Source organism: Oncorhynchus keta, chromosome 33, assembly GCF_023373465.1.
Source record: "Oncorhynchus keta strain PuntledgeMale-10-30-2019 chromosome 33, Oket_V2, whole genome shotgun sequence".
NCBI classification, from domain to species: Eukaryota; Metazoa; Chordata; class Actinopteri; order Salmoniformes; family Salmonidae; genus Oncorhynchus; species Oncorhynchus keta.
Window position 1 is genome coordinate 7,625,665 of NC_068453.1, and position 27,779 is coordinate 7,653,443.

A 27,779-nucleotide genomic window follows, 5' to 3' on the forward strand; every position below is an offset into this window, starting at 1 on the left:
CACCGCCAAAGTACAGGCCTCGGTGTAACGCTCATTCTTTCGACAATAAACACACAACGTGGTCTGCAAATGTGAGGACGATCAGCTGTCCATCCTGTCTCCCTGAAGCGCTGTCTTAGGCGTCACATAATACGGACATTGCAATGTCTTGCCCTGGCCACATCTGCAGATCTCATGCTTCCTTGCAGCATGCCTAAAGCATGTTTACACAGATGAGCAGGTACCCTGGGCATATTTCTTTTGGTGTTTTTCAGAGTCAATAGAAAGGCCTCTTTAGTGTCCTAAGTTTTCATAACTGTGATCTTAATTGCCTACCGTCTGTAAGCTGTTAGTGCCTTAACAACCGTTCCGCAGATGCATGTTCATTCATTGTTTATGGTTCATTGAACAAGCATGGGAAACAGTATTTAAACCCTTTACAATGAAGATCTGTGAAGTTATTTGGATTTTTATGAATTAAGACAGGGTCCTGAAAAAAGGGACGTTTCTTTTTTTGCTGAGTTTACACACACGCAAAAGTATTCATTCCCCGTGGCGATTTTTCCTATGTTGTTGCATAAGAACCCGTCATTTAAATGGATTTTTATTTGGAATTCATGTATTGAACATACATCTAACCAATTTGGACAATTTCGTGTAATGATTTGTTTTTAACCCCCCCCCCCCTTTATAAAAAAATGGAAAAGTGGTGGGTGCATATGTATTCGCCCACTTTGCTATGACTCCCCTAAATAAGATCTGGTGCAGCCAATTACCTTCAGAAGTTAGATAATTATTTAAATAAAGTCCACCTGTACACAATCTCATATATATATATATTCTGAAAGGCCCCAGAGTCTACAATACCACTAAGCAAGGGGCACCAACAATCAAGCGGCACCATGAAGACCAAGGAGTGGCAGGCAGCCTAGTGGTTAGAGCGTTGGACAAGTAACCAAAAGTTTGCAAGATAGAATCCTCGAGCTGACAAGTTAAAAAAAAATATATATTAAACAATCTATCGTTCTGCCCCTGAACAAGACAGTTAACCCACTGTTCTTAGGCTGTCATTGAACATAAGAATTCTTGCCTAATTAAAAGGTAAAATAATAATATATTTTTTTAAAGGAGCAGGTCAGGGACAAAGTTAAGGATAAGTACAGATCAGGGTTGGGTTATAAAAAATAAAATCGGAACTTTGAACATCCCATTAAAGCACCATTAAATCCATTATAAAAAATGGAAAGAATATGGCACCACAACAAACCTGCCAAGTGATGCTGTGGGGATGTTTTTCATCGGCAGGGTCTGGGAAACTGGTCAGAATTGACAGAATGATGGATGGCGCTAAATACAGGGAATTTCTTGAGGGAAACCTGTTTCAGTCTTCCAGAGATTTGAGACTGGGATGGAGGTTTATCTTCCAGCAGGACAATGACCCGAAGCATACTGCTAAAGCAACACGAGTGGTTTAAGGGGAAACATTTAAATGTCTTGGAATGGCCTTGTCAAAGCCCAGACCTCAATCCAATTGAGAATCAATGGTACGACTTAGATTACTGTACACCAACGGAACCCCATCCAACTTGAAGGAGCTGGAGCAGTTTTGCCTTGTAGAATGGGCAAAAATCCCAGTGGCTAGATGTGCCAAGCTTATAGAGACGTACCCCAAGAGACTTGCATCTGTAATTGCTGCAAAAAGTGGCTCTACAAACTATTGACTTGAATAGTTACGACCTCTCAAGTTCTGTTTTTTTGTCTCATTTCTAGTTTGTTTCACAATAAAAATATTCTGCATCTTCAAAGCGGTAGGCATGTTGTTTAAATCAAATGATACAACCTGTAATTAAAATATATTTTTGTAAGGCAACTTGTTGGCAGCTTTGAATTCACTCTGCAGTCCAACTCATCCCAAACCACCTCAATTGGGTTGAGGTCAGGTGATTGTGGAGGCCGGGTCACTCTTCCTCTTTGTCAAATAGCCGTTACCCAGCCTTGGAGGTGTGTTTTGGGTCATTGTCCTGTTGAAAAACAAAATGATAGTGGGACTAAGCGCAAACCAGATGGGATGGTGTAGTACTGCAGAATGCTGGTTAAGTGTGCCTTGAATTCTAAATAAAATCATAGCAAAACACCACCACACCTCCTCCACCATGCTTCTTGGCAGCAATTCCACCATCAAGCCCTGATTCACAAACTCACAGTTGATGTTGAGATCTGTCTGGTACTTGAACTCTGAAGCATTTATTTGGGCTACAATTTCCTAAGCTGGTAACTTATCTGCAGCAATAGTAACTCTGGGTATTCCTTTCCTTAGGCGGTCCTCATGAGAGCCAGTATCATCACAGCGCCTGGTTTTTGCGACTGCACTTGAAGAATTTATGAAAGTTCTTGAAATGTTGACCTTGTTGAAATGTTGACCTTGTTGAAATGTTGAACTTCATGTCTTAAAGTCACAACGGACTGTCATTTCTTTTTGGTTATTTGAGCTGTTCTTGCCATAATATGGGCTTGGTCTTTTACCAAATAAGGCCATCTTCTGTATAGTCCCCCCACCCCACACCCACCTACCTACCATGTCACAACTGATTATCTCAAACGCATTAAGGAAAGAAATCCCACAAATGAAGGCGCAAGGCACAACTGTTAATTGAAATGCATTCCAGGCGACTACCTCATGAAGCTGGTTGAGAGAATGCCAAGTATGCAAAGCTGTCAAGGCAAAGGGTGGCTACTTTGATGAATCTCAAATATAAAATATTTAGACAATATTTTTGTTTTTACACTTTGTGGTTACTACATGATTCCATATGTGTTATTTCATAGTTTTGATGTCTTCACTATTAATTCTACAACGTAGAAGCCACAATCAATTTGAAATATTAAAGCCGATCCACCCCACCCAACAAAACAAAAACGAAACACAAAAAAAAGACTGGAGCAGAGGATGAGATGAGTCGAATCCTACAACTGAGTTGTCAGTTGGAAAACAATAGAAGCCAAGCTCTGGTAAGGAGCAACAAAGCAAAGTGAGGAGATCCACCGCCCTTATACAAATGGTGAGGAAGGGTAGGGTAAACACTGCCATACTGTAGATCAGTGCTGAGGTGAGAGGTCGTCAAATGTACTATCAGTGATAAAAATAGACCGCCGTTCACAGTGAGTGAAGTAGAGCTCCTATATTGTCAATGCATTTTTTTTTCCCCTTCGGCAAAAGGTGGGTAAAAAGCTTAAGCAAAAAAAACAAACAAAAAAGGTAAACAGCGTTTACCCTTCACTACACCACTGTGTTGTTGTACTTAGGTTCACCGCTCAGGGTACTTCTTTTCTATGGGAATGTCAATTACAGTAAATTAACACAGCTCAACAGCCAGTGGAAAGAACATCCATTATAAATGACTACCCACACCACATCACAACACTCGTCTCCATACAACTACAAGGGTATAATGTCCTGTCACACACACCAGTCATAACTCAGAGGCTGACCTAATGCTATAAGCTACATACAAATTACTGCACCCACATGACATGCGTCCATATAGATATTGGTGTTACTTTACCCCACAGCCTCCGATCAGTCTTTCTCCTAAACATTAATAGTGTTGTTCCAGAAGAACACGTGCTGCTACTAACGTCCCATCTTATTCCGAGTCGCCTATGTACTGAAGTAACCTTACACAGCAACCCCGCTAGCCTGTACAGTGTGATTAGACAGACCAGTCACCAGGATCACTCTGACTCCAAAGCAGCACAGACACTAGGGGTCAAAATCAAAACAGAGAAGGACAAAAGAGAGGGTGAGAGAGGGAAAAAAAGAAAGAACAGATCAATAGATTTCTGTCCACCCGGTGAGTGCATGTTGAGAGAAGAGAAAGAGGGGGGGTTGACAAAAAGAGGTTGAGAGGGCGAAAGAGACGCTACTCCCCCCTGTAGGGCTACATGTATAATTCACAGACGGTTTCCTCTACCACCATCTCCCTAATTATCTAACATAGAAGATTTATACTACAGCAGTGTCACACTTCTCTCTCTCTCCATCGCTCTCATTTCTACCTGTTAACCCTTATCAAATATGTATCAGTCCCCCACGCTACCCCCTACCTGCTAGCACAGCCACAAGCAGAGTATCAAAGTTCTCTCTCTGAGCTGGAGGATACAGAACATAGTATAGAATTCATTCCATTTCTAGGATATAGAACCCAGACAACAGATGAGCTATGTCTCTTTCTCCCATCCCCATACATTCCCCGCCCTCCCTTCACCTCTCTTCCTCCCTCCTTGTACATCTCTTCCTCCCTTTCTCTGTCCCTCAATCCAGTTAATAATGGCCCCCAGACAGGTAGAATGGAATATCTCATTGTGTTCTGTCAGTGTATGACTAAAAGTACCCGTCTGGGTGGAAAGCCCATATGTCTTGCAGAAAAAAAATGGCAAGCCTCGTCCTCCTACAGATACCATCTGGTATGAATGAACACGGCAGAGTTGGCTGAAGCACTGGCAGAATGGCCCACCTGACTATAGCTCTACTGTATACTCCCATGTAGTACCTGAATGTATCTAAAACAAGCCCACTTACTTAGTAGCTAGTACAACTCCGCTTCAATTCGGCTTATCATACATGTTACTATAGTACTTTAACAATGGAAGTTTGCTTTATTTGACCTCTACCCCACTTTGTATGTGTATTCATGATCGTAAATGTGTATTTATGTAAACGTCTGTGTGTGTCCTATAGGGTAAAGATTGTGTCAGCCCTGCTAGTTTAGCGTGGCACAAGGGTGCCACTGAAAAAAAACATGTAGCAAGTTGTTGGTTCACAATTCGCTTTGTTTTTAAAATTGTCAAGATTTATGCAGAACAGCAATGGGTATTGCATATCATGTATGCAAATAGTCCCAACGTTTTGGTTGAATCTTCGCCAATGCGCAATTCGGTCATTATGATCTGTTTGAATGAACATTTGTAAAGGCTTTCCTAAAAACCCTTCCTAATTAAAATGTTGACTGCAAAGTAGGCCTACCTGGCTGAATGATGTGATGATTTGTATCAGTCGCGGGGCATTCGTTTAGCAAACTCTGCCTTCACATATGGCCTACACTGTACAGGACATAAACAGCTAGCCAAACACAACGACGCGCAATTGAATTAAAAAGGACAACCATATTAGTGGGAACTGGGACAAGCTGTTGTACATGTCGATCCAGAGCATCCCAAACATGCTCAATGGGTGACATGTCTGGTGGGTATGCAGGCCGTGGAAGAACTGGGAAATGTTGAGCTTCAGGAATTGTGTACACAGATCCTTGCGACATGGGGACGTGCATTACCATGCTGAAATATGAGGCGATGGCGGCGGATGAATGGCACAATGGGCCTCAGGATCTCGTCACAGTCTCTCTGTGCATTCAGATTTCCACCGACAAAATGCAATTGTGTTCATTGTCCATAGCTTATGCCTGCACATACCACAACCCCACCATGGGACACTGCTCACATTAGCAAATCACTCGCCCAAACAAAGCCATACACGCCGACTGCCATCTGCCCGGCACATTTGAAACGGGGATTTATCTGTGAAGAGCACACATCTCTAGCATGCCAGTGGCCATTGAAGGTGAACATTTGCCCACTGCAGTCAGGTCAAGACCCTGGTTAGGACGACGAGCATGCAGATGAGCTTCCCTGGAGACAATTGACAGTTTGTGCAGAAATTCCCACAGTTCCATCAGCTGTCTGGGTGGTTGAACTCAGACGACCCCGCAGGTCCTGGGCTGGCGGTTGAGGTTTGCGGTTGTGAGGCAGGTTGGATGTATTCTTTAAAACAGCAGCTTACGGTAGAGAAATGAACATAACATTCTCTCTGACAACCGCTCTGGTGGACAGTCCTGCAGTTAGCATGCCAATTGTACACTCCCTTAACTCTGTGGCATTGTGATGTGTGACAAAACTGCACATTTTAGAGTGGCCTTTTATTGTGTGCGACCAAATCAAGTGCTGGGGCCCATCAACTGAAAAAGTTTGTAGCACAAGCGCCACCGGTGGAAAAAGTTAGTCTCAACTTGAGCACTGCGTGGTATAAGTAGCTTAGTTGTGACCTCGTGCTAAGTGGCAGAAAAGGCCTGTAACCCTATTAGACAACAGCTGACAGGACAGAGAGGCAGCCTAGGTAATAAGAGTGAAGCATTCTGGGTAATGTAACACACAGGCCTCTCCCCATGCTTGTGTAATGGGTATTGAATGTACTGGAGTAATCAGGCAGAGCCAGTCACACTCTGTCACTCTTCATCCCGTCAGCAGGTCATCGAGATGGACCCAACACTGGGCCTGCCTGCCCTAAGTCCGGACTCCCTCTACCCCACCGAAAAACATCTAAGGTTGCTCATCAACAGAGGATGCATTTACCTCCACCCTCCCCGTTCCACCCCTTCCCTGTGGGTCTGAAAGTAAAGAAAGTTAAAAAAAAATAAGATTTTGTAAAAATGTTGGTTTTATCGTTTGTTTATTTGTATGGGTATAATTTTCCAGGCCTTAATTGTTATTCGACTAGCACCATTCGCTCTGCTCTCACTGTCAATAATTCTAATGTTGTAACTTCTAACAGTGACGGGGGGGGGGGGGGGTGATTCTAAGTGCCAACATCTCTTTTGATGTGCTGCTTGACAGTAGTAATGGTCTCTGATGGTTTGAGAGATTCAAGAAGCTACTGAAGTTTAGTAACATAGTAGATGCAACTCATTGGATATTTACATTCATGCACTTTGAAATGTAACTGTAGGGCACTCCCACACCATATGAAGGAATGTGCCTACCTGATTTAGGGGGAACCGTAAACACATTTAAATTGTAAAAAACTTTTCCTTGAATTTAAACACCAGTCTGAACAAACTTAAAATGTTTAAATAGATGGTTCGGATTACGGGATGTCAAGGTAATATTGTTTCCCATTCTGTTCCAGTTAAAGGGTTATTCACATTCATTAACAGCTCAGAATGAGCTTTCTAAAAGTTGTTTATATGGAGATCAATCCTTTCGGGAGCACAAATCATTTATTTATAAATCCCATCATTGGATGGTTCGCTAGTTTCTATAGGCCAGAATAGCTGACCTAAGTTGTAAAAATAGGAGTTGTCTGTTAAAATACACTGAGTATACAAAACATTAAGAACACGGACCTGAAGAACTGTAACACCCTGTTTCTCTGAGTTTTGGCTGAACATGGACACAGATAATATACACTGGGTGTACAAACTGCAGGCCACACTACTTGCCTACAGAGTTCTCAGCTATACTTTTCGTGGCTGTTTATTTACCACCACAGACAGATGCTGGCACCAAGACCGCACTCAGTCAGTTGTATAAGGAAATAAGCAAACAGGAAACCACTCACCCAGAGGCAGCGCTCCTAGTGGCCGGAGACATTAATGCAGGGAAACTTAAATCAGTTTTACCAAATCTCTTATCAAAATGTTAAATGTGCAACCAGAGGAACAAAAATCCTAGCTCACCTGTACTCCACACACAGAATCGCATACAAAGCTCTCCCTCGCCCTCCATTTGGTAAATCCGACCACAAATCTATCCTCCGGATTCCTGCTTACAAGCAAAAATTAAAGCAGGAAGCACCGATGACACTGAGGAAGACACCACATCAGTCACTGGCTTTATCAATAAGTGCATTGAGGAGGTCGTCCCCACAGTGACTGTACGTACATATCCCAACCAGAAGCCATTCTCACTGAGCTAAAGGGTAGAGCTGCCGCTTTCAAGGTGCGGGACTCTAACCCAGAAGCTGACAAAAAAAAAATCCCGCTATGCCCTGCGACGAACCATCAAACAGGCAAAGCGTCAACACAGGACTAAGATTGAATCGTACTACACCGGCTCCGACACTCGTCGGATGTGGCAGGGCTTGCAAACTATTACAGATTACAAAGGGAAGCACAGCCACGAGCTGCCCAGTGACACGAGCCTACCAGACGAGCTAAATCACTTCTATGCTTGCTTCGAGGCAAGCAACACTGAGGCATGCATGAGAGCATCAGCTGTTCCGGGCGACTGTGATCACGCTCTCCGTCGCCGATGTGAGTAAGACCTGTGAGTAAGACAGGTCAACATACACAAGGCTGTGGGGCCAGATGGATTACCAGGACGTGTGCTCCGGGTATGTGCTGACCAACTGGCAGGTGTTTTCACTGACATTTTCAACATGTCCCCGATTAAGTCTAATACCAACATGCTTCAAGCAGACCACCATAGTCCCTGTGCCCAAGAACACAAAGGCAAACTTCCTTAATGACTACAGACCCGTAGCACCCACGTCCGTAGCCATGAAGTGCTTTGAAATGCTGGTAATGGCTCACATCAACACCATTATCCCAGAAATCCTAGACCCACTCCAATTTGCATACCACCCAAACGATGCAATCTCTATTGCACTCCACACTGCCCTTTCCCACCTGGACAAAAGGAAAACCTATGTGAGAATGCTGTTCATTGACTAGAGCTCAGCATTCAACACCATAGTACCCTCAAAGCACACAACCAAGCTAAGGACGCTGGGACTAAATACCTCCCTCTGCAACTGGATCCTGGACTTCCTGAAAGGCCACCCCCTGGTAGTGAGGATAGGTAGCAACACATCTACCACGCTGATCCTCAACACTGGAGCTCCCCAGGGGTGTGTGCTTAGTCCCCTCCTGTACTCCCTGTTCACCCACAACTGCATGGCCAGGCACTACTTCAACACCATCATTAAGTTTACTGACAACACAACAGTGGAAGGCCTGATCACCGACAACGACGAGACAGCCTGTAGGGAGGTCAGAGACCTGGTCGGGTGGTGCCAGAATAACAACCTCTCTCTCAACGTAACCAAGACTAAGGTGATGATTGTGGACTACAGGAAAAGGAGCACCAAGCACGTCCCCATTCTCATCGACAGGGCTGTAGTGGAGCAGGTTGAGAGCTTCAAAATCCTTGGTGTCCACATCAACAACAAACTATCAAGGTCCAAACACACAAAGACAGTCGTGAAGAGGGCATGACAAAGACTATTCTCCCTCAGGAAACAAAAACTATTTGGTATGGGTCCTAAGATCCTCAAAAGGTTCTACAGCTGCAACATCGAGAGCATCCTGACCAGTTGCATCACTGCCTGGTACGGCAATTGCTCAGCCTCCGACCGCAAGGCACTTCAGAGGATAGTGCGTACGGCTCAGTACATCACTGGGGCAAAGCTGCCTGCCATCCAGGACCTCTACACCAGGCGGTGTCAGAGGAAGGCCCTGAAAATTGTCAAAGACCCCAGCCACCCCAGTCATAGACTGTTCTCTCTACTACCGCATGGCAAGCGGTACCGGAGTGCCAAGTCTAGAACAAAAAGGCTTTGACAGTTTTTACCCCCAAGCCATAAGACTCCTGAACAGGTAACCAAGTGGCTACCCAGACTATTTGCATTGTGTGCCCCCACAACCCCTCTTTTACACTGCTGCTACTCTCTGTTTATCTGATATGCATAGTCATTTTAACTATACATTCATGTACATACTACCTAAATTGGCCCCACCAACCAGTGCTTGTGTCCCACCAACCCCTCTTTTTACACTTCTGCTACTCTCTGTTCATCATATATGCGTAGTCACTTTAACAATACCAACATGTACATACTACCTCAATAAGCCTGACTACCAGGTGTCTGCATATAGCATTGCTACTCTTTTTTTCAAATGTCTTTTTACTGTTGCTTTATTTCTTTACTTACCTACACACACTTTTTTCTCCGCACCATGGGTTAGAGCCTGTAAGTAAGCAATTCCCTGTAAGGTCTACACCTGTTGTATTCGGCGCACGTGACAAATACACTTTGATTTGACATTAAGAACACCTGCTCTTTCCATGACAGACTGACCAGGTGAAAGCTATGATCCCTTATTGATGACACTTAAACTCTGTGTAGATATAGGGGAGGAGACCGATTAAAGACAATCGAGACATGGACTGTGCGTGTGTCATTCAGAAAGGGAATAGGCAAGACAAAAGATTGAAGTGCCTTTGAATGGAGTACGGTAGGTGCCAGGAATTGCAACACTGCTGTGGTTTTTCACGCTCAACAGTTTCCCCAGTGTTTATCAAGAATGGCCCATCACCCAGAGGACATCCAGCCAACTTGACAACTGTGGCAAGCATTGGGCCAGCATCCCTGTGGAATGCACCGACGAGTGGAGGCTGTTGTGAGGGCAAAAGGGGAGGGGGGTGCAACTCAATGCTAGAAAGGTGTTCCTAATGTCTGGTATACTCAGTGTACATGAGTCTTTAAAATCATGGAATGTTCTAAAATCCACTGTCCATGATTCCGGCAATGGTGCAGATTCCACATTAGAACCACGGGGGTGAGGGTAGAAAAAAGGCCACCCTCCAGATCGCAACGCATTTTGACTCACAGTTGCTTTTCAATTTTGCGGCAAACAGAAAATGTGTGAGCGATAATAAGACCAAGGCACAGTTCACATTGATTAAGGGATATATCAGTGAAGACAACCTCTTCCAGGGCAATAGGAGACACCATATTTCTCTCTGTACTCAGCCAGGGGGCGGAAGAATCATGTCTAAACCAACTTAGGACGGGACAAAACGCTAGTGCCTGGAAATACATTTAATTATCACGTCTGTATAAATTGTAACTGTGAATACAATGGAAAGCACACCTGTGCTCCAAGCAGAGATAGAGGTGCTAGTGTACTTTAACACTTAAGCGTCAGAATCAGGAGTGCAGTTTACCCTGGGTCACAGTGGCACAGTAACAGAGCGTGCCTGTTTCTCTTCCTTCTCTGGCCACAATGAACCCCAGTAACATACAACATCCTACAACCCAGGGTCAGAGTCATGCACAAACATCATGTGTGTGGTTCAACTGTCCTTAAATAGCTAAGACTCATGCCTGAGTGTCGCTCTCCCGTTCTCTCCACTGACCAGCTGAGAAGAAACAGATTTTTTTCGGTTTGAGTGCCATCTCCTCATAATCCATATCCCACTCATCCACACACAGTGGGGAGACAGAGCCCTTCACAGTTAGAGTGATGTGTCACACCCTAGAGCTGCTGGTCTAACCAATGAAACTTTAAAATCTACAGGAGGTACACAGACAGGTCAGAGAGTTAGGAGATAGTTACCCAGAAAAGGCAGGTGAAATATTCTGGGGCTATCGAGACAGACAGCCAAACGGATCATATGAACCTACTGAGGTTGTGGGAGACCGAGGTCTTAAACTCAAATGGGTCATGTTAACTTACTGAGGTTGAGGTTGCTCTTGTGAGATTTAATCTTGTCGGTCCAACCTCCGTCGACAAGCCCGTCAAAGTCTGGGCCTGGGCCGCTGCAATCCTCCATCTCCTCTGATACACAGCCAGCACACCCTGCTGAGCTAGGGTATTGACCGACACCACAGGATCCCACACTCCAACTGGGCTATGGTATCGACCAAATCCAGAAGCGACCCAACTCTCTACACCTCAGAAAAGCGACCCGCCAGCACTGATACAGGCCCAAACAACCTCGTCCCACTACGCTGAAGTTGGGATTCAGTGGAAGGTTACTGCCTAACGGACCTGACCCAAATAGACTCAGAATCTCCCTGCACTCAAATACAGCTCCCAGTCAGCCGGTCTAGGTGTCAAGTTTATAGCCTTGCGTCACACTGCGACATCTGTACCAAACAAACAACCTCATAGCTGATCAAAACTCCAGAGGAGAGAATCAGGGTATGTGGGTCAAGTCTGCTTATAGCGAGTCACAGCTGGATCCTATAGCATAAATACAAGAGAGGCCTTCCAGTCTGCAGAGTTAGAGATGGAGCCTAGAGTCCTTAAAACGTTCTGGAATCTATCAACCAAGTACGTTGGACTACTCCCCTCCCATGCAGTCTGTCCCGACAGAACCTCAGGACCCCTATACTAGTCAAAGGCAGCGTCCAGTGTGAATGCCATGTGTGTATGCAAGCAGACCAAAAAAAAAAAAACTCTCATCTAGGCTAAGAGAAGGAAAAGTACTGCATGAGATTACACCAGCAGAACAATGGGTCCATTCACACACACACACCGACCTGCTGTGTTCACTGTTCACATTCTGTACAGTACTTAACACACCAACAACGAGGGTAAGTAGTTAAGTGTAAGACAGCGCTATGCATGCATGTACACGTCAATATTTTTTTTTTTAAAACATGGCCGTGTTATGTACCGTAAACGTAGACTTCATTTTAACACGCACGATGTGGATTGGTCAAATCGATAGGTGGGGACAGTCAGAGACTGATTGGCTGATCTATTAACCCCGGCACACATGCAAAGCCCATGCACACAGGGTCGATCTATTAAACAACACAGAACCTACAAGTCACAGAGACACTATACTATTGACACAAAATCCACCCTACTGTGACCCCGATGTCACCATACCTCATGCTATTGTTGATGTCACTGCTGTCCTGACACAATCCAACTGCATTCCATACAGGACAGTTAGTTCTGTCCTGTTCTGTTGGTGACTGGCTGGCTGACTGATCAATATTCTCCTATTGCTGCCCTGCCCTACATCCCACTGGGTTAGAGAGACACACACACAGAACCCTGTGTCAAATCAGAGGGCCTGTTGTCCGGACTTCTGGAAGTCTCTATAGGGGTGCCACAGGGTTCAATTCTCAAGCTGACTCTTCTCTGTATATATGACGTCGCTCTTGCGGCTGGTGATTCTCTGATCCACCTCTACGCAGACGACACATTCTGTATTCATCTGACCCTTCTTTGGACACTTAAACCTCCAAACGAGCTTCAATGCCATACAACACTCCTTCCGTGGCCTCCAACTGCTTTTAAGTGCTAGTAAAACAAAATGCATGCTCTTTAACTGATTGATGCCCACACCCGACTAGAATCACTACTCTGGAATGTTCAGACTTAGAATGTGCACAACTACAAATACCTAGGTGTCTGGTTAGACTGTAAACTCTCCTTCCAGACTCAAATTAAGCACCTCCAACCCAAAATTAAATCTGGAATTGGATTCCTATTTCACAACAAAGGCTCCACTCCTGCTGCCAAACATACCCTCGTAAAACTGACTATCCTACCGACCCTTGATTTTGGTGATGTCATTTACAAAATAGCCTCCAACACTCTACTCAGCAAATTGGATGCAGTGCCATTCATTTTGTCACCAAAGCCCCATATACTACCCACCACTGCGACCTGTATGCTCTCGTTGGATGGCCCTCGTTTCATATTCGGCACCAAACCCACTGGCTCCAGGTCATCTATAAGTCTTTGCTAGGTAAAGCCCTGCCTTATCTCAGCTCACCATAGCAACACCCACCTGTAGAATGTGCTCCAGCAAGTATATTTCACTTGTCATCCCCAAAGCAAACACTTCCTTTGGCCACCTTTCCTTACAGTTCTCTGATGCCAATGACTGGAACGAATTGCAATTAAAAATAAAATAAAAACCACTGAAGCTGGAGTCTTAGCTCCCTCACCAACTTTAAGCACCAGCTGTCAGAGCAGAGCAGCTTACCGATCACGGCACACAGCCAATCTGTAAATAGCACACCCATCTACCTCATCCCCATATTTATCCTCTTGCTCTTTTGCACCCCAGTATCTCTACTTGCACATCATCATCATCATCCATCACTCCAGTGTTAATGCTAGATTGTAATTATTTCACCTCTATGGCCTCCCTACTCTTCTACATTAGCACACACTATACATTTTTCTATTGTGTTATTGACTGTACATGTGTTTGTGTAACTCGTTTTTGTTGCACTGCTTCACTTCATCTTGGCCAGGTCGCAGTTGTAAATGAGAAGGTCAGAGAGAAAAAAAAAGATGAGTTTAGAGCTCAACAAAGGTTATGACAGGAACATTATGGCAGGAAGTGGTGAAAATAAAGGAAACATTGTTCAGAAGTAAACATTCTCCAAACGTTGTGGACTAATGGATGTGTGCATGTGCTGTACTCTACATTTAAAATGACACCAGGGCCCAGCTTAGCGCATTGCACAGAGCTAGCAGAGTTGTAAGTCGCTCTGGATAAGAGCGTCTGCTAAATGACTTAAATGTAAATGTAAATGTTAACGAGAGCCGCGAAAACGCGGTCTACGCGGAGGAAAGTAGCACAGATCCGATGGTAATCTTACCCACAATTGAAAGGCAAGCTTTGCTAGACTTGGGTGCTTTTTTCTCCCTCTTCCCTGACAAATTGACTGTAAGCCTGTCAACATCTCGTTTCGACCGGACGGACGAAAGCAAATGGAATTACCGTGGGGATAGATAGCTAGCTACTCACACTGCTACTACAACGTGAAGTTGAGAGACACTGGGTAACGTGAGCTTGAGTCAGGTAAGCAGGATGACAGCTTTATTTACCAGGGTGGTGGGGAATAAATGCAGTCTTCATACTTTTGGTGTAGTGAAAGTAGAGCTAACAGGGAAGCTAGCTAATTAGCTGATTATCTTCACCTGAGTGATGATAGCTAGCTAGCCGTCGTGTGAAAAACAGAATAGTGACCCGGTTTGTAAACCAAGTAACACGAGGTAGAAACACACAGCTAGGTCATCTTCTACAGGGGGATTTAAAAAGGGATGGTGCTTCAATGGTGGCGTAACACACTAAGAAGAAACAGCGCCGCTCATGTTAGCCAAACAAACTGAATGGGGGTTTAGCGCAGAAGTTGACAGCTAAAGCCCCCGTGTTGCCGTTAGCCCACTAGCTAGCGAAGACACTGGAATGTTCAGCTAACTCTGAATGGTGGGAACCGATGGTGAGCTAGAGACCACAGGTAACATTTGCTAAAACTAGTGGAAACCCATAGGCGGGATGCTAAAGCAGTGGAGCTAGCGAGCTATCAATGCTAATTGCATGCATGCCAGGCAACAGGTGTACCGTAGCTAGCAGTCTACAAAAAGCGCTCCTAACAAGCTAACTTGAAATCAGTCAAATTAAACTGAAGTTCCACAACGCTCTGTGGTGGGTGGCATCCCCCAGGAAGAGTAGCTGGTGCTTTCACAACAGCTAAATGGTGATCCTAATAAAATACCAAATCCACACCAAAAGGAACCGTTAAGAGAGCTAGTATTCTGAAGAAAGCTGCTTAACAAGCTAGTAACCAAATAGAGTTGTGAAGTGGTGAAGAAACCATAGCATTGCGAGGTGTTATATAGATTGGCCTGTTCGACGTGCTTGAACAAGGCTTAACCAATGATCCATAGTGAGATCTGAGTCGACTCAAAGAACTACAATTATTTTCTATATAAACGAATATGACTTTATTGCTGACGGCATATGCCCATGTTACATCATCCATATAACGTATTGAATATAGTGTAACTGCTGTGTCCTAAACAGCATAATTACAGTATTAGCCTGCTGACAACCAGGGAGACGCATGCCACTGTAAATAGCTGGAGAGAAGACATAGGGGATGGAGGAGGATGCTGTTTGTTTGCGGCCTGCTTGTTGCTGCCTAATGTTTCATGGATCGAGTTAAACTCCTTATATAAAATGTAAACATCCACTGTGCAATGTCTCGTTACCTGCAGTACTTTATGCTTAAAGGAGGCATCTGCCTGCAGAATGCATGCTTCAGAATCATGAAGTACAGACACACCCCCGGACAACCACGCAACAGGCTGCAAGCAGTGGAAACCAAACCAGAGACAGTACTGAGATTCCTCTCCTGCACAACGAGTGGCACGTAAAACACAGATCGAGCTAGGAAGTCGTGAGTAGCTCAGTCAGTAACCAGTCATAATAGAGCCAAACAAGCACCTGTGTCGATAGTGCTTTGTCGTTCTAGGAGACATTGTCGGATTTTTCACAGGGTACATGAAGTGAGAGGGTTGTAAGGGAAGAGAGGTTGACTCAGCCATGACAGAGAGAGCGAGATCTAAATTGTACTAATCTGTTCTGAGAGCCAGGAGCTACCGTAGGGCAACAGTGACACAGCAACAATGTAACACACACACACACACACACACACACACACGTGAGAGAGAGGGACCAGCTGTTCTTTCTGTCTATCAAGCATCGCAACACACCCACTGACCCAACATGAGGAGGAAGAGGATGTTACGACAAGCTTCACTCAGTTGATCTGTGTGTGTGTGTGTGGAGTGGGATTTTTTTGAGCAGCAGACACCTTTTGGTAACGTGATATGCACACCGGACACACTCCCATTCACAAGGGGGCGATAGAAACTTGTCAGCTCAGTTTGTGAATGCAAGGAAGAGTTGCCTTCCCTTGCTAGCAGTAACTAGCTGGCAGCCTGGCTAAAAAAAAATTGCAAGTTAGCTAGCATTTTTAGCTTCCCACATCTACATGTGAAATAATCTTCTTTTTTAAAAAATATATATGCCCTGCCCTCCTGAGGGGCGCAGCATTCTAAGACACTGCATCGCAGTGTTGCGGCGTCACTACAGCCTGTGTCATTACCGTGTCATTACCGGCCGTGACCGGAACTCCCATAGGGCGGGGCACTCTACAAACCTACATTGTGTCAACGACTCTGGTTAGTGCTACAAAAGCACTGGGAAACGGTCCCTGTAGAACTGAAATGGAAGGAGTGATTAGTTGACAATATCAATAATCAATGTGATAAAAATGATCAGGCAACAAGAACAAACAAGATCACAACAACAGACAAGCCTGCTGTTTCCTCACCGACTTTCCATCTCATATAGTGAGGGGTGTTGCATCCCAAATGGCACCCTACATAGTACACCATTTTTGGGCCCTGTTGTACCAGTCAAACATTGGACACACGTACTCATTCAAAGGGTTCTTTACTTTTACAATTTTCTACATTGTAGAATAAGAGGACATCAAAACTATGAAATCATGTAGTAACCAAAAAGGTGTTGAATCAAAATATGTTTTATATTCTTCAAAGTAGCCACTGTTTGCCTTGATGACAGCTTTGCACACTCTTGGCTTTCTCTCAATTGATCAGAAATACAGTGTATACATTGTTAATGTTGTAAATGACTACCTTAACCAAATAGATTTAAACTCAGTTTCACAATTCCTGACATTTTATTCCAAGTAAATATTCCCCATTTTAGGTCAGTTAGGATCACTACTTTAATTTTAATAATGTGACATGTCAAAATAACAGTAGAGAGAATGATTTATTTCAGCTTTTATTTCTTTCGTCACATTCACAGTGGGTCAGAAGTTTACATACAATCAATTAGCATAGAGTTTGGCAGCATTGCCTTTAAATTATTTAGCTTGGGTCAAACGTTTTGGGTAGCCTTCCACAATAAGTTGGGTGAATTTTGGCCCATTCCTCCAGAGTCAGGTTTGTAGGCCTCCTAGCTCACACACACTTTTTCAGTTCTGCCTACAAATTTTATATAGGACTGATGTCAGGGCTTTGTGATGACCACTCCAATACCTTGACTGTTGTCCTTAAGCCATTTTGCCACAACTTCGTTAGTATGCTTGGGGTCATTGTCCATTTGGAAGACCCATTTGTGACCAAGCTTTAACTTCGTAACTGATGTCTTGAGAGGTTGCTTCAATATATCCACAATTTTCCAGCCTCATGATGCCATCTATTTTGTGAAGTGCATCAGTCCTTCCTGCTCAAAGCTCCCCCACAACATGATGCTGCCACCCCCGTACTTCATGGTTGAGATGGTGCGTTTCAGCTTGCAAGCCTCCCCCTTTTTCCTCAAAACATAACGATGGTCATTATGGCCGAACAGTTCCATCAGCCCAGAGGACTTTTCCCCAGAAGTATAATCTTTGTCCCCATGTGCAGTGGCAAACCGTAGTCTGGCTTTTTATGGTGGTTTTGGAGCAGTGACTTCTTCCTTGTTGAGCGGCCTTTCAGGTTATGTCGATATAGGACTCATTTTACTGTGGATATAGACACTTTTGTACCCGTTTCCTCAAGCATCTTCACAAGGTCCTTCGCTGTTGTTCTGGAATTGATTTGCTCTTTTCGCACCAAAGTACATTCATCTCTAGGAGACAAAACACGTCTCCTTCCTGAGCGGTATGGCGGCAGCGTGGTCCCATGGTGTTTATACTTGCGTACTATTGTTTGTACAGATGAATTCGATACCTTCAGGCATTTGGAAATTGCTCCCAATGATGAACCAGACTTGTGGTGGTCTACAATTATTTTTGAGCTCTTGGCTTATTTCTTTTGATTTTCCCATGATGTCAAGCAAAGAGGCACAGCAATTGACTCAAATGATGTCAATTACCCTATCAGAAGCTTCTAAAGCCATGACATAATTTTCTGGAATTTTCCAAGCTGTTTAAAAAGGCCCCATCAACTTAGTGTATGAAAACTTCTGACCCACTGGAATTGTGATACAGTGAATTATAAGTGAAATAATCTGTCTAAACAGTTGTTGGAAAATATACTTGCGTCATGCACAAAGCGGATGTCCTAACCGACTTTCCAAAACCAGTTTGTTAACATGAAATTTGTGGAGTGGTTGAAAAATTACTCCAACCTAAGTGTATGTAAACTTCCGACTTCAACTGTACATAGGTGTACAGAGGCCAATTATCAGCAAACATCACTCCTGTGTTCCAATCGCACGTTGTTAGCTAATCCAAGATCATTTAAAAAAGGCTAATTGAGCATTAGAAAACTTTTGCAATTATGTTAGCACAGCTGAAAACTGTTAAAGCAATTAAAGAAGCAATAAAAAAAAATTAAAAACTGTACTACCTCCTTCACAGAACAGCACAAACTGTCTCTAGCCAGTATAAAAAGAGTGGGATGCCCCAGTGCACAACTGAGCAAGAGGACAAGTACATTAGTGTCTAGTTTGTGAAACAGATCCCTCACAAGTCCTCAACTGGCAGCTTTATTAAATAGTACCCGCAAAACACCAGTCTCAGAGTTCCTCTGTCAAGTGTCTGTTCTTTTGCCCATCTTAATCTTTTCTTTTTATTGGCCAGTCTGAGATGTGTTTTTTTCTTTGCAACTCTGCCCAAAAGGCCAGCATCATGGAGTCACCTCTTCACTGTTGACATTGAGACGGGTGTTTTGCGGGTAGTATTTAATGAAGCTGTCAGTTGAACTTGAGACGTTCGTTTCTCAAACTAGACACGAATGTTGGTACACAATGCAAATAGTCTGGGTAGCCATTTGATTACCTGTTCAGGAGTCTTATGCATTGGGGGTAAAAGCTGTTGAGAAGCCTTTTGGACCTAGACTTGGTGCTCCAGTAGCGGCAGCTTAGCTCCAGTGATGTACTGGGCCATACGGACTACCCTGTCCGTATGCTCGGAGGCCGAGCAGTTGCCGTAACAGGCAGTGACGCAACCAGTGCCCTCTATGGCGCACCTGTAGAACTTTGAGGATCTGAGGACCCATGCAAAATATTTTCTCCTGGAGGGGGAAATAGGCTTTGTCGTGCCCTCTTCACATCTGTCTTGGTATGCTTGGAGCATAATAGTTTGTTGGTGATGTGGACACCAAGGAACTTGAAGCTCTCAACCTGTTCCACTTCAAGGAGAATGGGGACGTGCGCGGTCCTCCTTTTCCTGTGGTCCACAATTTCGTTTGATTTGATAGGATGCCAGATTGGCTCACACTCAACAAATCTATGCATTGTAACAGGCCCACAATGTGGTTACTACAGTCTGAGAAATAGATCTATAGCCGTTTTCACAGCACAACATTTAAAAAAAGGGTCTCTTTTCAGGTTTAGAAGAAATTACTCCTAAGTGCTAACTCCTGTCCATATAAGCTTGTAGCAGAGCTAGCATACAGAAATCAGTGGTGGTAGTCAGTCCAAGTGTAACAATAGTCTAAAATATAGGCCAATTTTGCTGGGGGGGGCAACCTTTCCCGCTCGCATTTTCAATGGCATGTGTACAGATTGCCTGAGAGTTCTAGTAGCATATTAGCCTGTCTAGTAGCTTGAGTTTTTTTCAGCTGTTCAGACTGGGGCCTCAGAACAACTATAGGCAATGCTATAGTCTAACCACGAGCAAGTTTAATCTCATCCACTCAGACCCCATATGCTTGTCTCTCTCTCTCTCTCTTCACCCTGCTCCACTACCTCCCCACACTGAACAAACTGTGCAGAGATGAACAGAAATGAACAGAACAGAAAGCAGAGATGAACAGAAAGCAAGAATGAACAGAGCAAAGTCCATTTAGCTGCTAATGGATTCTCACGCTTCACCGCTCCTACTGGTCCAATTACACTGGGAGGAAAAGAGGGATAGAGGACGGGAGAAAGAGAGCAGAGGGGGGGGCCTGGTCAGGACCTGTATAACCCAGAAACAGATTCACTCCAGTTCACGAACACAACAGTCCCATACTGCCATTGAGTATGAAGTGTGTAGCGAGGCCAGGGACTAAACACAAAAGTCCCCTACTGCCATTGAGTATGAAGTGTGTAGCGAGGCCAGGGACTAAACACAACAGTCCCCTACTGCCATTGAGTATGAAGTGTGTAGAGAGGCCAGGGACTAAACACAACAGTCCTCTACTGCCATTGAGTATGAAGTGTGTAGAGAGGCCAGGGACTAAACACAACAGTCCCCTACTGCCATTGAGTATGAAGTGGGTAGAGGCCAGGGACTAAACACAACATCTCGATTCGGACCTTCAGCAAGGCTGCCATGTCTTCTATAACATGCTAAACACTAACTCAAACATCAGCTATGGAAGACTGTCATTGGTAACAAAGCAGAGGTGAATAATGCATGAGTATGTCAAGTATATATGCAGATTATCTTTTTAGATAAACCTCCCCTATACCTACCTCCCCTCTTTTGCTCCTTTGCACCCCATTATTTTTATTTCTACTTTGCACATTCTTCCATTGCAAAACTACCATTCCAGTGTTTTACTTGCTATATTGTATTTACTTTGCCACCATGGCCTTTTTGCCTTTACCTCCCTTCTCACCTAATTTGCTCACATTGTATATAGACTTGTTTATACTGTATTATAGACTGTATGTTTGTTTTACTCCATGTGTAACTCTGTCGTTGTATCTGTCGAACTGCTTTGCTTTATCTTGGCCAGGTCGCAATTGTAAATGAGAACTTGTTCTCAACTTGCCTACCTGGTTAAATAAAGGTGAAATAAATAAATAAATAAAATACAGATCCCACACAAACAGGAGAGTGAACTTGAAAGAGCAAATTGCCCTGACCAAAAAACAAAAAAAGTGGGCTAAGTACCAACGACACAAATGGCACTCAACTCTGTAGACAGCATTCATTAGGACATTATTGGTCTGTCTAAATGAGTACTGGTGATGAGACCGTGCTGTTATTAGATGCCGAGTCTCTCATCCATCTGTGCGTGTGTAACAGGGTCTTCATAAGGACACTCTACAGGGCTGAGAGGGACTACGGCTAAATAATTAAACTGCTAAAACAATATACCTAAATAAGAAAGACTTAACAGAATACACCTGGCAGCCATACCAGCTTTAGCTAAAAACATTTCATTTGGATTTGACATCAAATTACATATTTATAATACCAGTCAAAAGTTCACTCAATCCAGGGTTTCTTTCTTTTTACTATTTTCTACATAGAATAATCGTGAAGACATCAACAACTATGAAATAACACATATGGAATCATGTAGTAACCAAAGAAAAAAAAAGTGTTAAACAAATATATTTTGAGATTAGCCACCCTTTTCCTTCACGACAGCTTTGCATTCTCTCAACCAGCTTCACGAGGTAGTCACCTGGAATACATTTCAATTAACAGGTGTGCCTTGTTAAAAGTTAATTTGTGGAATTTATTTTCTTCAAGTGCAGTCGCAAAAACCATTAAAAGCTAAGATGAAACTGGCTCTCATGAGGACTGCCACAGGAAAGGAAGACCCAGAGTTACCACAGCTGCAGAGGACAAGTTCATTGGAGTTACCAGCCTCAGATTGCAGCCCAAATAAATGCTTCAGAGTTCAAGTAACAGACACATCAACTGTTCAGATGAGACTGAAAAATCAGGCCTTCATGGTCAAATTGTTGTGAAGAAACCACTACTAAGAACACCAATAAGAAGAGACTTGCTTGGCAGAAGAAACATGAGCAATGGACATTCGACTGATAGAAATCTGTACTTTGATCTGATGAGTCCAAATTTGAGATTTTTGGTTGCAACCGCCATGCCTCTGAGACGCAGAGTAGGTGAACGGATCTATGCATGTGTGGTTCGAACTGTGAAGCATGGAGATGGTGCGATGCTGGTGACACTCAGTGATTTATTTTGAATTCAAGGCACACTTAAACAGCATGGCTATCACAGCATTCTGCAGCGATACGCCATCCCATCTGGTTTGCACTTAATGGGACCATCATTTGTTTTTCAACAGGACAATGACCCAACACACCTCCAGGCCGTGTAAGGGCTATTTGATAAGGAGAGTGATGGAGTGCTGCATCAGATGACCTGGCCTCCACAATTACCTCACCTCAACAAAATAGAGATGGTTTGGGCTGAGTTGGACTGCAGATTGAAGAAAAAGTAGCCAACAAGTGCTCAGCATGTGGAAACTTCAAGACTGTTTGAAAAGCATTCCAGGTGAAGCTGGTTGAGAAAATGCCAAGAGTGTGCAAAGCTGTCAAGGCTAAGGGTGGCTACTTTGAAGAATCTCAAATATATTTAGATTTGTTTAACGACTCCATGTGTGTTATATTTCATAGTTTTGATGTCTTCACTATTATTCTACAATGTAGAAAATAGGAAAAAAATATATAGAACACCTTGAATGAGTAGGTGTATGGTACTGTATGAGGCAAAAGGTACAGAATGGCAATAAATATATATATATTTATTTTATGGTTGATGCATGCCAACAAAGCCACTACACAACACTAAACAATACATAAATTGCACTATAATGCACTATAATGGTGACAAACACCCCATATATATATATATCTATATATAAAAATGGGGTGTTTGCCCCATCAAGATTTACATGCCAAAATCACCACTGGTAAGAGGCACATCAGCAACAGAACAAACTATAATCAAGTAAAAACATTTTGGGGGGGACAGAATAGCTACCTAACTAGTATATTTACATAATCAACAACATGAATGATCAGCTGATAGCCCATCCTCTTTAACCAATGTGAATCTTTATGAGGCATTGCAATTAGCTTGCTTTTAATTAGCTTACATTCTCACTACAGAGTCAGTTGGTAATTTATGAATTATGGAAGTCTTTCGGTGTGCTGTTTTATTTAACAGGACTTAGAGTCAGTGCTTTCATTTCTAAAAATATATATTTTTAAAATCGGTATGTATGAAGAAAAAAACAAACAAATAAAAATAAATATTCTGTACTGTCGCCACATAAAACATTTGATATCAAATCCAAAATTCTGGAGTATGGAGCTAAATTTAACATTTTAGCTTCACTATCCAAATAATTACTATGAGAGTGTATATTTAGCACTGTACATGTAGCCATATAGCTTTACTATAGCTTTGGACATATAGCTTTAGCACTGGCAATTAGCAATAGTTTCAAGCCTATAGCTTCAGCCATATACAGTGGGGCTGTACTAAAAGTCAGCTACCAATTGTGCAAGTTCTCCCACTCAAAAACATGAGGCCTGTAATTTTCATCATAGGTACACTTCAACTATGACAGACAAAATTAGGGAAAAAATCCAGAAAATCACATTGTACGATTTTTTATGAATTTATTTGCAAATTATGGTGGAAAATAAGTATTTGGTCAATAACAGAAACGTTTCTCAATACTTTCTTATATACCCTTTGTTGACAATGACAGAGGTCAAATGTTTTCTGTAAGTCTTCACAAGGTTTTCACACACTGTTGCTGGAATTTTGGCCCAGTCCTCCATGCAGATCTCCTCTTGAGCAGTGAAGTTTTGGGGCTGTTGCTGGGCAACACGGACTTTAAACTCCCTCAAAAGATTCTCTACGGGGTTGAGATCTGGAGACTGGCTAGGCCACTCAAGGACCTTGAAATGCTTCTTACGAAGCCTCTCCTTCGTTGCCCGGGTAGTGTGTTTGGGATCATTGTCATGCTGAAAGACCCAGCCACGTTTCATATTCAATGCCCTTGCTGATGGTAGGCTTTGTTACTTTGGTCCCAGCTCTCTGCAGGTCATTCACTAGGTCCCCCCGTGTAGTTCTGGGATTTTTGCTCACCGTTCTTGTAATCATTTTGACCCCACGGGGTGAGATCTTTCGTGGAGCCCCAGATCGAGGGAGATTATCAGTAGTCTTGTATGTCTTCCATTTCCTAATAATTGCTCCCACAGTTGATTTCTTCAAACCAAGCTGCTTACCTATTGCAGATTCAGTCTTCCCAGCCTGGTGCAGGTCTACAATTTTGTTTCTGGTGTCCTTTGACAGCTCTTTGGTCTTGGCCATAGTGGAGCTTGGAGTGTGACTGTTTGAGGTTGTGGACAGGTGTCTTTTATACTGATAACAAGTTCAAACAGGTGCAATTAATACAGGTAACAAGTGGGGGACAGAGGAGCCTCTGAAAGAAGAAGTTACAGGTCTGTGAGAGCCAGAAATCTTGCTTGTTTGTAGGTGACCAAATACTTATTTTCCACCACAATTTGCAAATAAATTCATAAAAAAATCCTACAATGTGATTTTCTGGATTTTTTTCCCTCATTTTGTCTGTCATAATTGAAGTGTACCTATGATGAAAATTACAGGACTCATCTTTTTAAGTGGGAGAACCTGCACAATTGGCAGCTGACTAAATACTTTTTTGCCCCACTGTAGCCTTAGCAAAAGGCTTTGGCCATACAGTTTTAGCCCGCATGTTAGATTCAGCAATGCATACTCACACTCTCAGGGATGCAGAGGCACACTAGCAGACCTGTGGATGGAAAAACTGCACACACACACACAAACAGCACAGGCCACTACACGTGCTACACTACAGTAGCATAGGCTTGGTACAGTATGTACCCATCCCTGAGTTGGGTTAATGGGGCAGGGCAGCCACATTGGCCAGAGGCATTACGAGTGTGGCTGACCCAGCACAGAAGTGTGTGTGTTAGAGTATGAACATGAGTCGGCACAATTGAATTTGCAACTCCCTCGTACATCCCTCCACCACAACACCCATTCCTCCAGCCTCTCCCATTCTCACACAGACTCCCCAATTCATGTCCACAAGCAGATTGCAACGGAGGACAAATAAAAAAAGCTACAGTAGCTAAAACGTGTGTTAGGGTTGTTAAGGTTACTTACGTAGGAAGTGTTTCTCCAGTAAGGCAATCTCTAGATGACCCTTCACCTCGTTTAGCCGGTCCGACTCGCTCCTCTGGAAGTCTTGAAAGGCTGCAGCCATGTTGAGAGCCCCCGAACCCGCCTGCACACAGAGAAGAAGCGCACGTTTATACAAGCGTAATATCAACGCACACGCCCACACACTGGAAGTCCTGAAGGCGGGCTCCATGGTGAGAGCCCCAGAACTCATCTGCACGCACGAACACACACCAAGAGGCTAAATTAACATTAATACAGGCATGACATCACACACAGAAGAAACGCATTTTAAAAAAAACACAAAAAAACACACATGAGATCGACTTAACACACATTAAAACAAGCATGAATAAAACCGACACACACACACACACACACACACGGCGGAGTAGCTATATCTCCAGTATGATGACTCACACAGCCAGTGCGTTTCCCTCCCGTTTTGAAAAGCGTTGCAGTGGAGATCCCTACCGACTGACTGTCCTCTAGTTTAAACGCAACACTGATGACTCAACCACTCTCTACCCCCAACTGACTCATGGCTGTAGTCCACGACACCGCATTACTCCATAGATTACCAGACCAATACCAGGTGAGAGAGAGATGGTGAAAGAGGGGGAAGAGTGGAGGGGGGAGGGGGGGGGAAGAGAGGATCAGTAGATGAAAAAGATGTCAAGAGAAAGCGACAGAAATAGGATTGTGTTAAAGAAAGCAACAGAGGATGAAAGGAGGGAGGAGAGAAGGAAAGCGTGGAAGCTGCAGTTATTCTGAGCCACTGCAGGTTTACCAGCCTTCCAACGGACCAACGCAGGCAGGGTGTCCCTTTAAGAGGCTCCTGCCACAGACAAAGACAGTCACGGCCAACACACACATAAAGCCGAACACACACTGCAGCAGCTTCTTCTTCTTCTTCTTCTTCTCCCTGCAGCATTCCTGACTGCAGCGTGTATTAATCTGTTATGATGCCTGTCAAGTGCATGAGAGACAAACACCGCATGAGAGCGAGAACAAGGGATGAGAAGAGAGAAAGGAGTTTAGTTAAAGATGCCCTACTTGCGATGCAGCCAGTGATTAACAAGGGATGAAGAGAAAAGACGGTGAGATGAATGAAAAACTAAAACGGAGAGCCTTCACTCTGTAGCCCAAATGTCAGAGAGAGTTGATTTGAGGAGGAGGATAGAGAGAAACAAGAGGGGAGGGGCTAGACTGGGTGCGTCTGGAACAGGAAGTAAACACCCAGGTCATGTGATCTGGTCCTGAGGAGTAAAGAAGCAGCAGTGCAGAACTAGCATGGAGTATCTGCAGCATTGAGGAACGAGCAGTAGTGTGTGTGTGTGTGTGTTTGATGATTTTATTCGTTCAACTTTTATTCTTATTTACAATTGACGGCCTACCAAAAGGCCCCCTGCGGGGACGGGTGCTGGGATTAAAAATAAAAGTGTAGGACAAAAAAACATGACAAGAGAGACGCCACATAAAGAGAGACCTAAGAAGACAACACAGCATGTGTGTTGGGGGGGGGTCTATGTTGCAGAGCCCAGAAATTTAAAGAACTAGGACGCTGCGTCGCCCAACAAAAGGTTATTTCTCAAACTCTGGATGAATGGGGGAAGCATATTACGGGCATCTTCATTTACAAAACCACTGTTCAGGGCTACTCCCCCTCAGTTCTATGCTTCTATTTCTATGATTGTGAAAGTTGTTTTTCAGAAAATTACTAGAAAGTCAGCAGCTGGCATTGAGCTGGTCTCATGTTTGATCCTGGGCAGAAAACATATAGAATTATTAGGCTTACACCATATAACGGACTATTTTGAAATAATCGACAGTAAGATTTACAATACCGCTCAAGGGTACCCATAAAAGACACCCCCACCCATGAAATCTAAGATGTGTCAACTAATGTATCTACTTCAGTGCTCCAGCTATACATTTGCTAACTAAGATGGCTAGATGTCAAGATCAAGCTTCTTCGTTACACCAGACATTCAACCCCCTCCTGGATCAAGATCCCTGTTGCCTAAATTGTTGTGTATAATTTTTTAAATTATAAATATTTAAATATTTTTTTGTACACTCAGTGAGTGTGTAAAAAAAAAAAAAAAAAAGAACACTGTCCTAATATCAAGTTGCCCCCCCCCCCCTTTGCCAACAGAACAGTCTAAATTGATTGGGGCATGGACTCTACAACAAGTTGAAAGTGTTACTCAAGGATGCTGGCCCATGTTTACAATACTTCCCACAGAATTTGGCTGGTTGTTTGGGTGGTGGACCATTCTTGATACACATTGGAAACTCTGTAGCTCTGCAGTTCTTGACCCAAACCGATGTGCCTTGCACCTACTACCATAGCCCATTCAAAAAGGAACTTAAATATTTGGTCTTGCTCATTCACCCGCTGAATGGCACAAACACAATCCATGTCTCAAGGCTTAAAAATGCATCTTTAACCGATCTTAACAAGTGACATCAATAAGGGATCACAGCTTTGAACTTGATTCACCTGGTCAGACTCATGTAAAAAGGC

At 43.6% G+C, this 27,779-nt stretch overlaps 1 protein-coding gene across 5 annotated transcripts in view; it reads right to left on the reverse strand.

The window, feature by feature from the left end:
* Positions 1-27,779, reverse strand: part of gramd4a (GRAM domain containing 4a) — a 63,427-nt gene that overhangs the window by 18,443 nt on the left and 17,205 nt on the right. For 3 of the 5 annotated variants that reach the window (XM_035748564.2, XM_035748565.2, XM_052491742.1), the window contains exon 3: positions 25,235-25,355. In XM_035748564.2, coding sequence (XP_035604457.1) covers positions 25,235-25,355 — 121 coding nt within the window. Of the gene's footprint in view, positions 1-11,270; positions 11,584-25,234; positions 25,356-25,669; positions 26,395-27,779 lie in introns of those variants that run through there. The other 2 variants (XM_035748566.2, XM_052491743.1) reach the window with 2 other exon arrangements.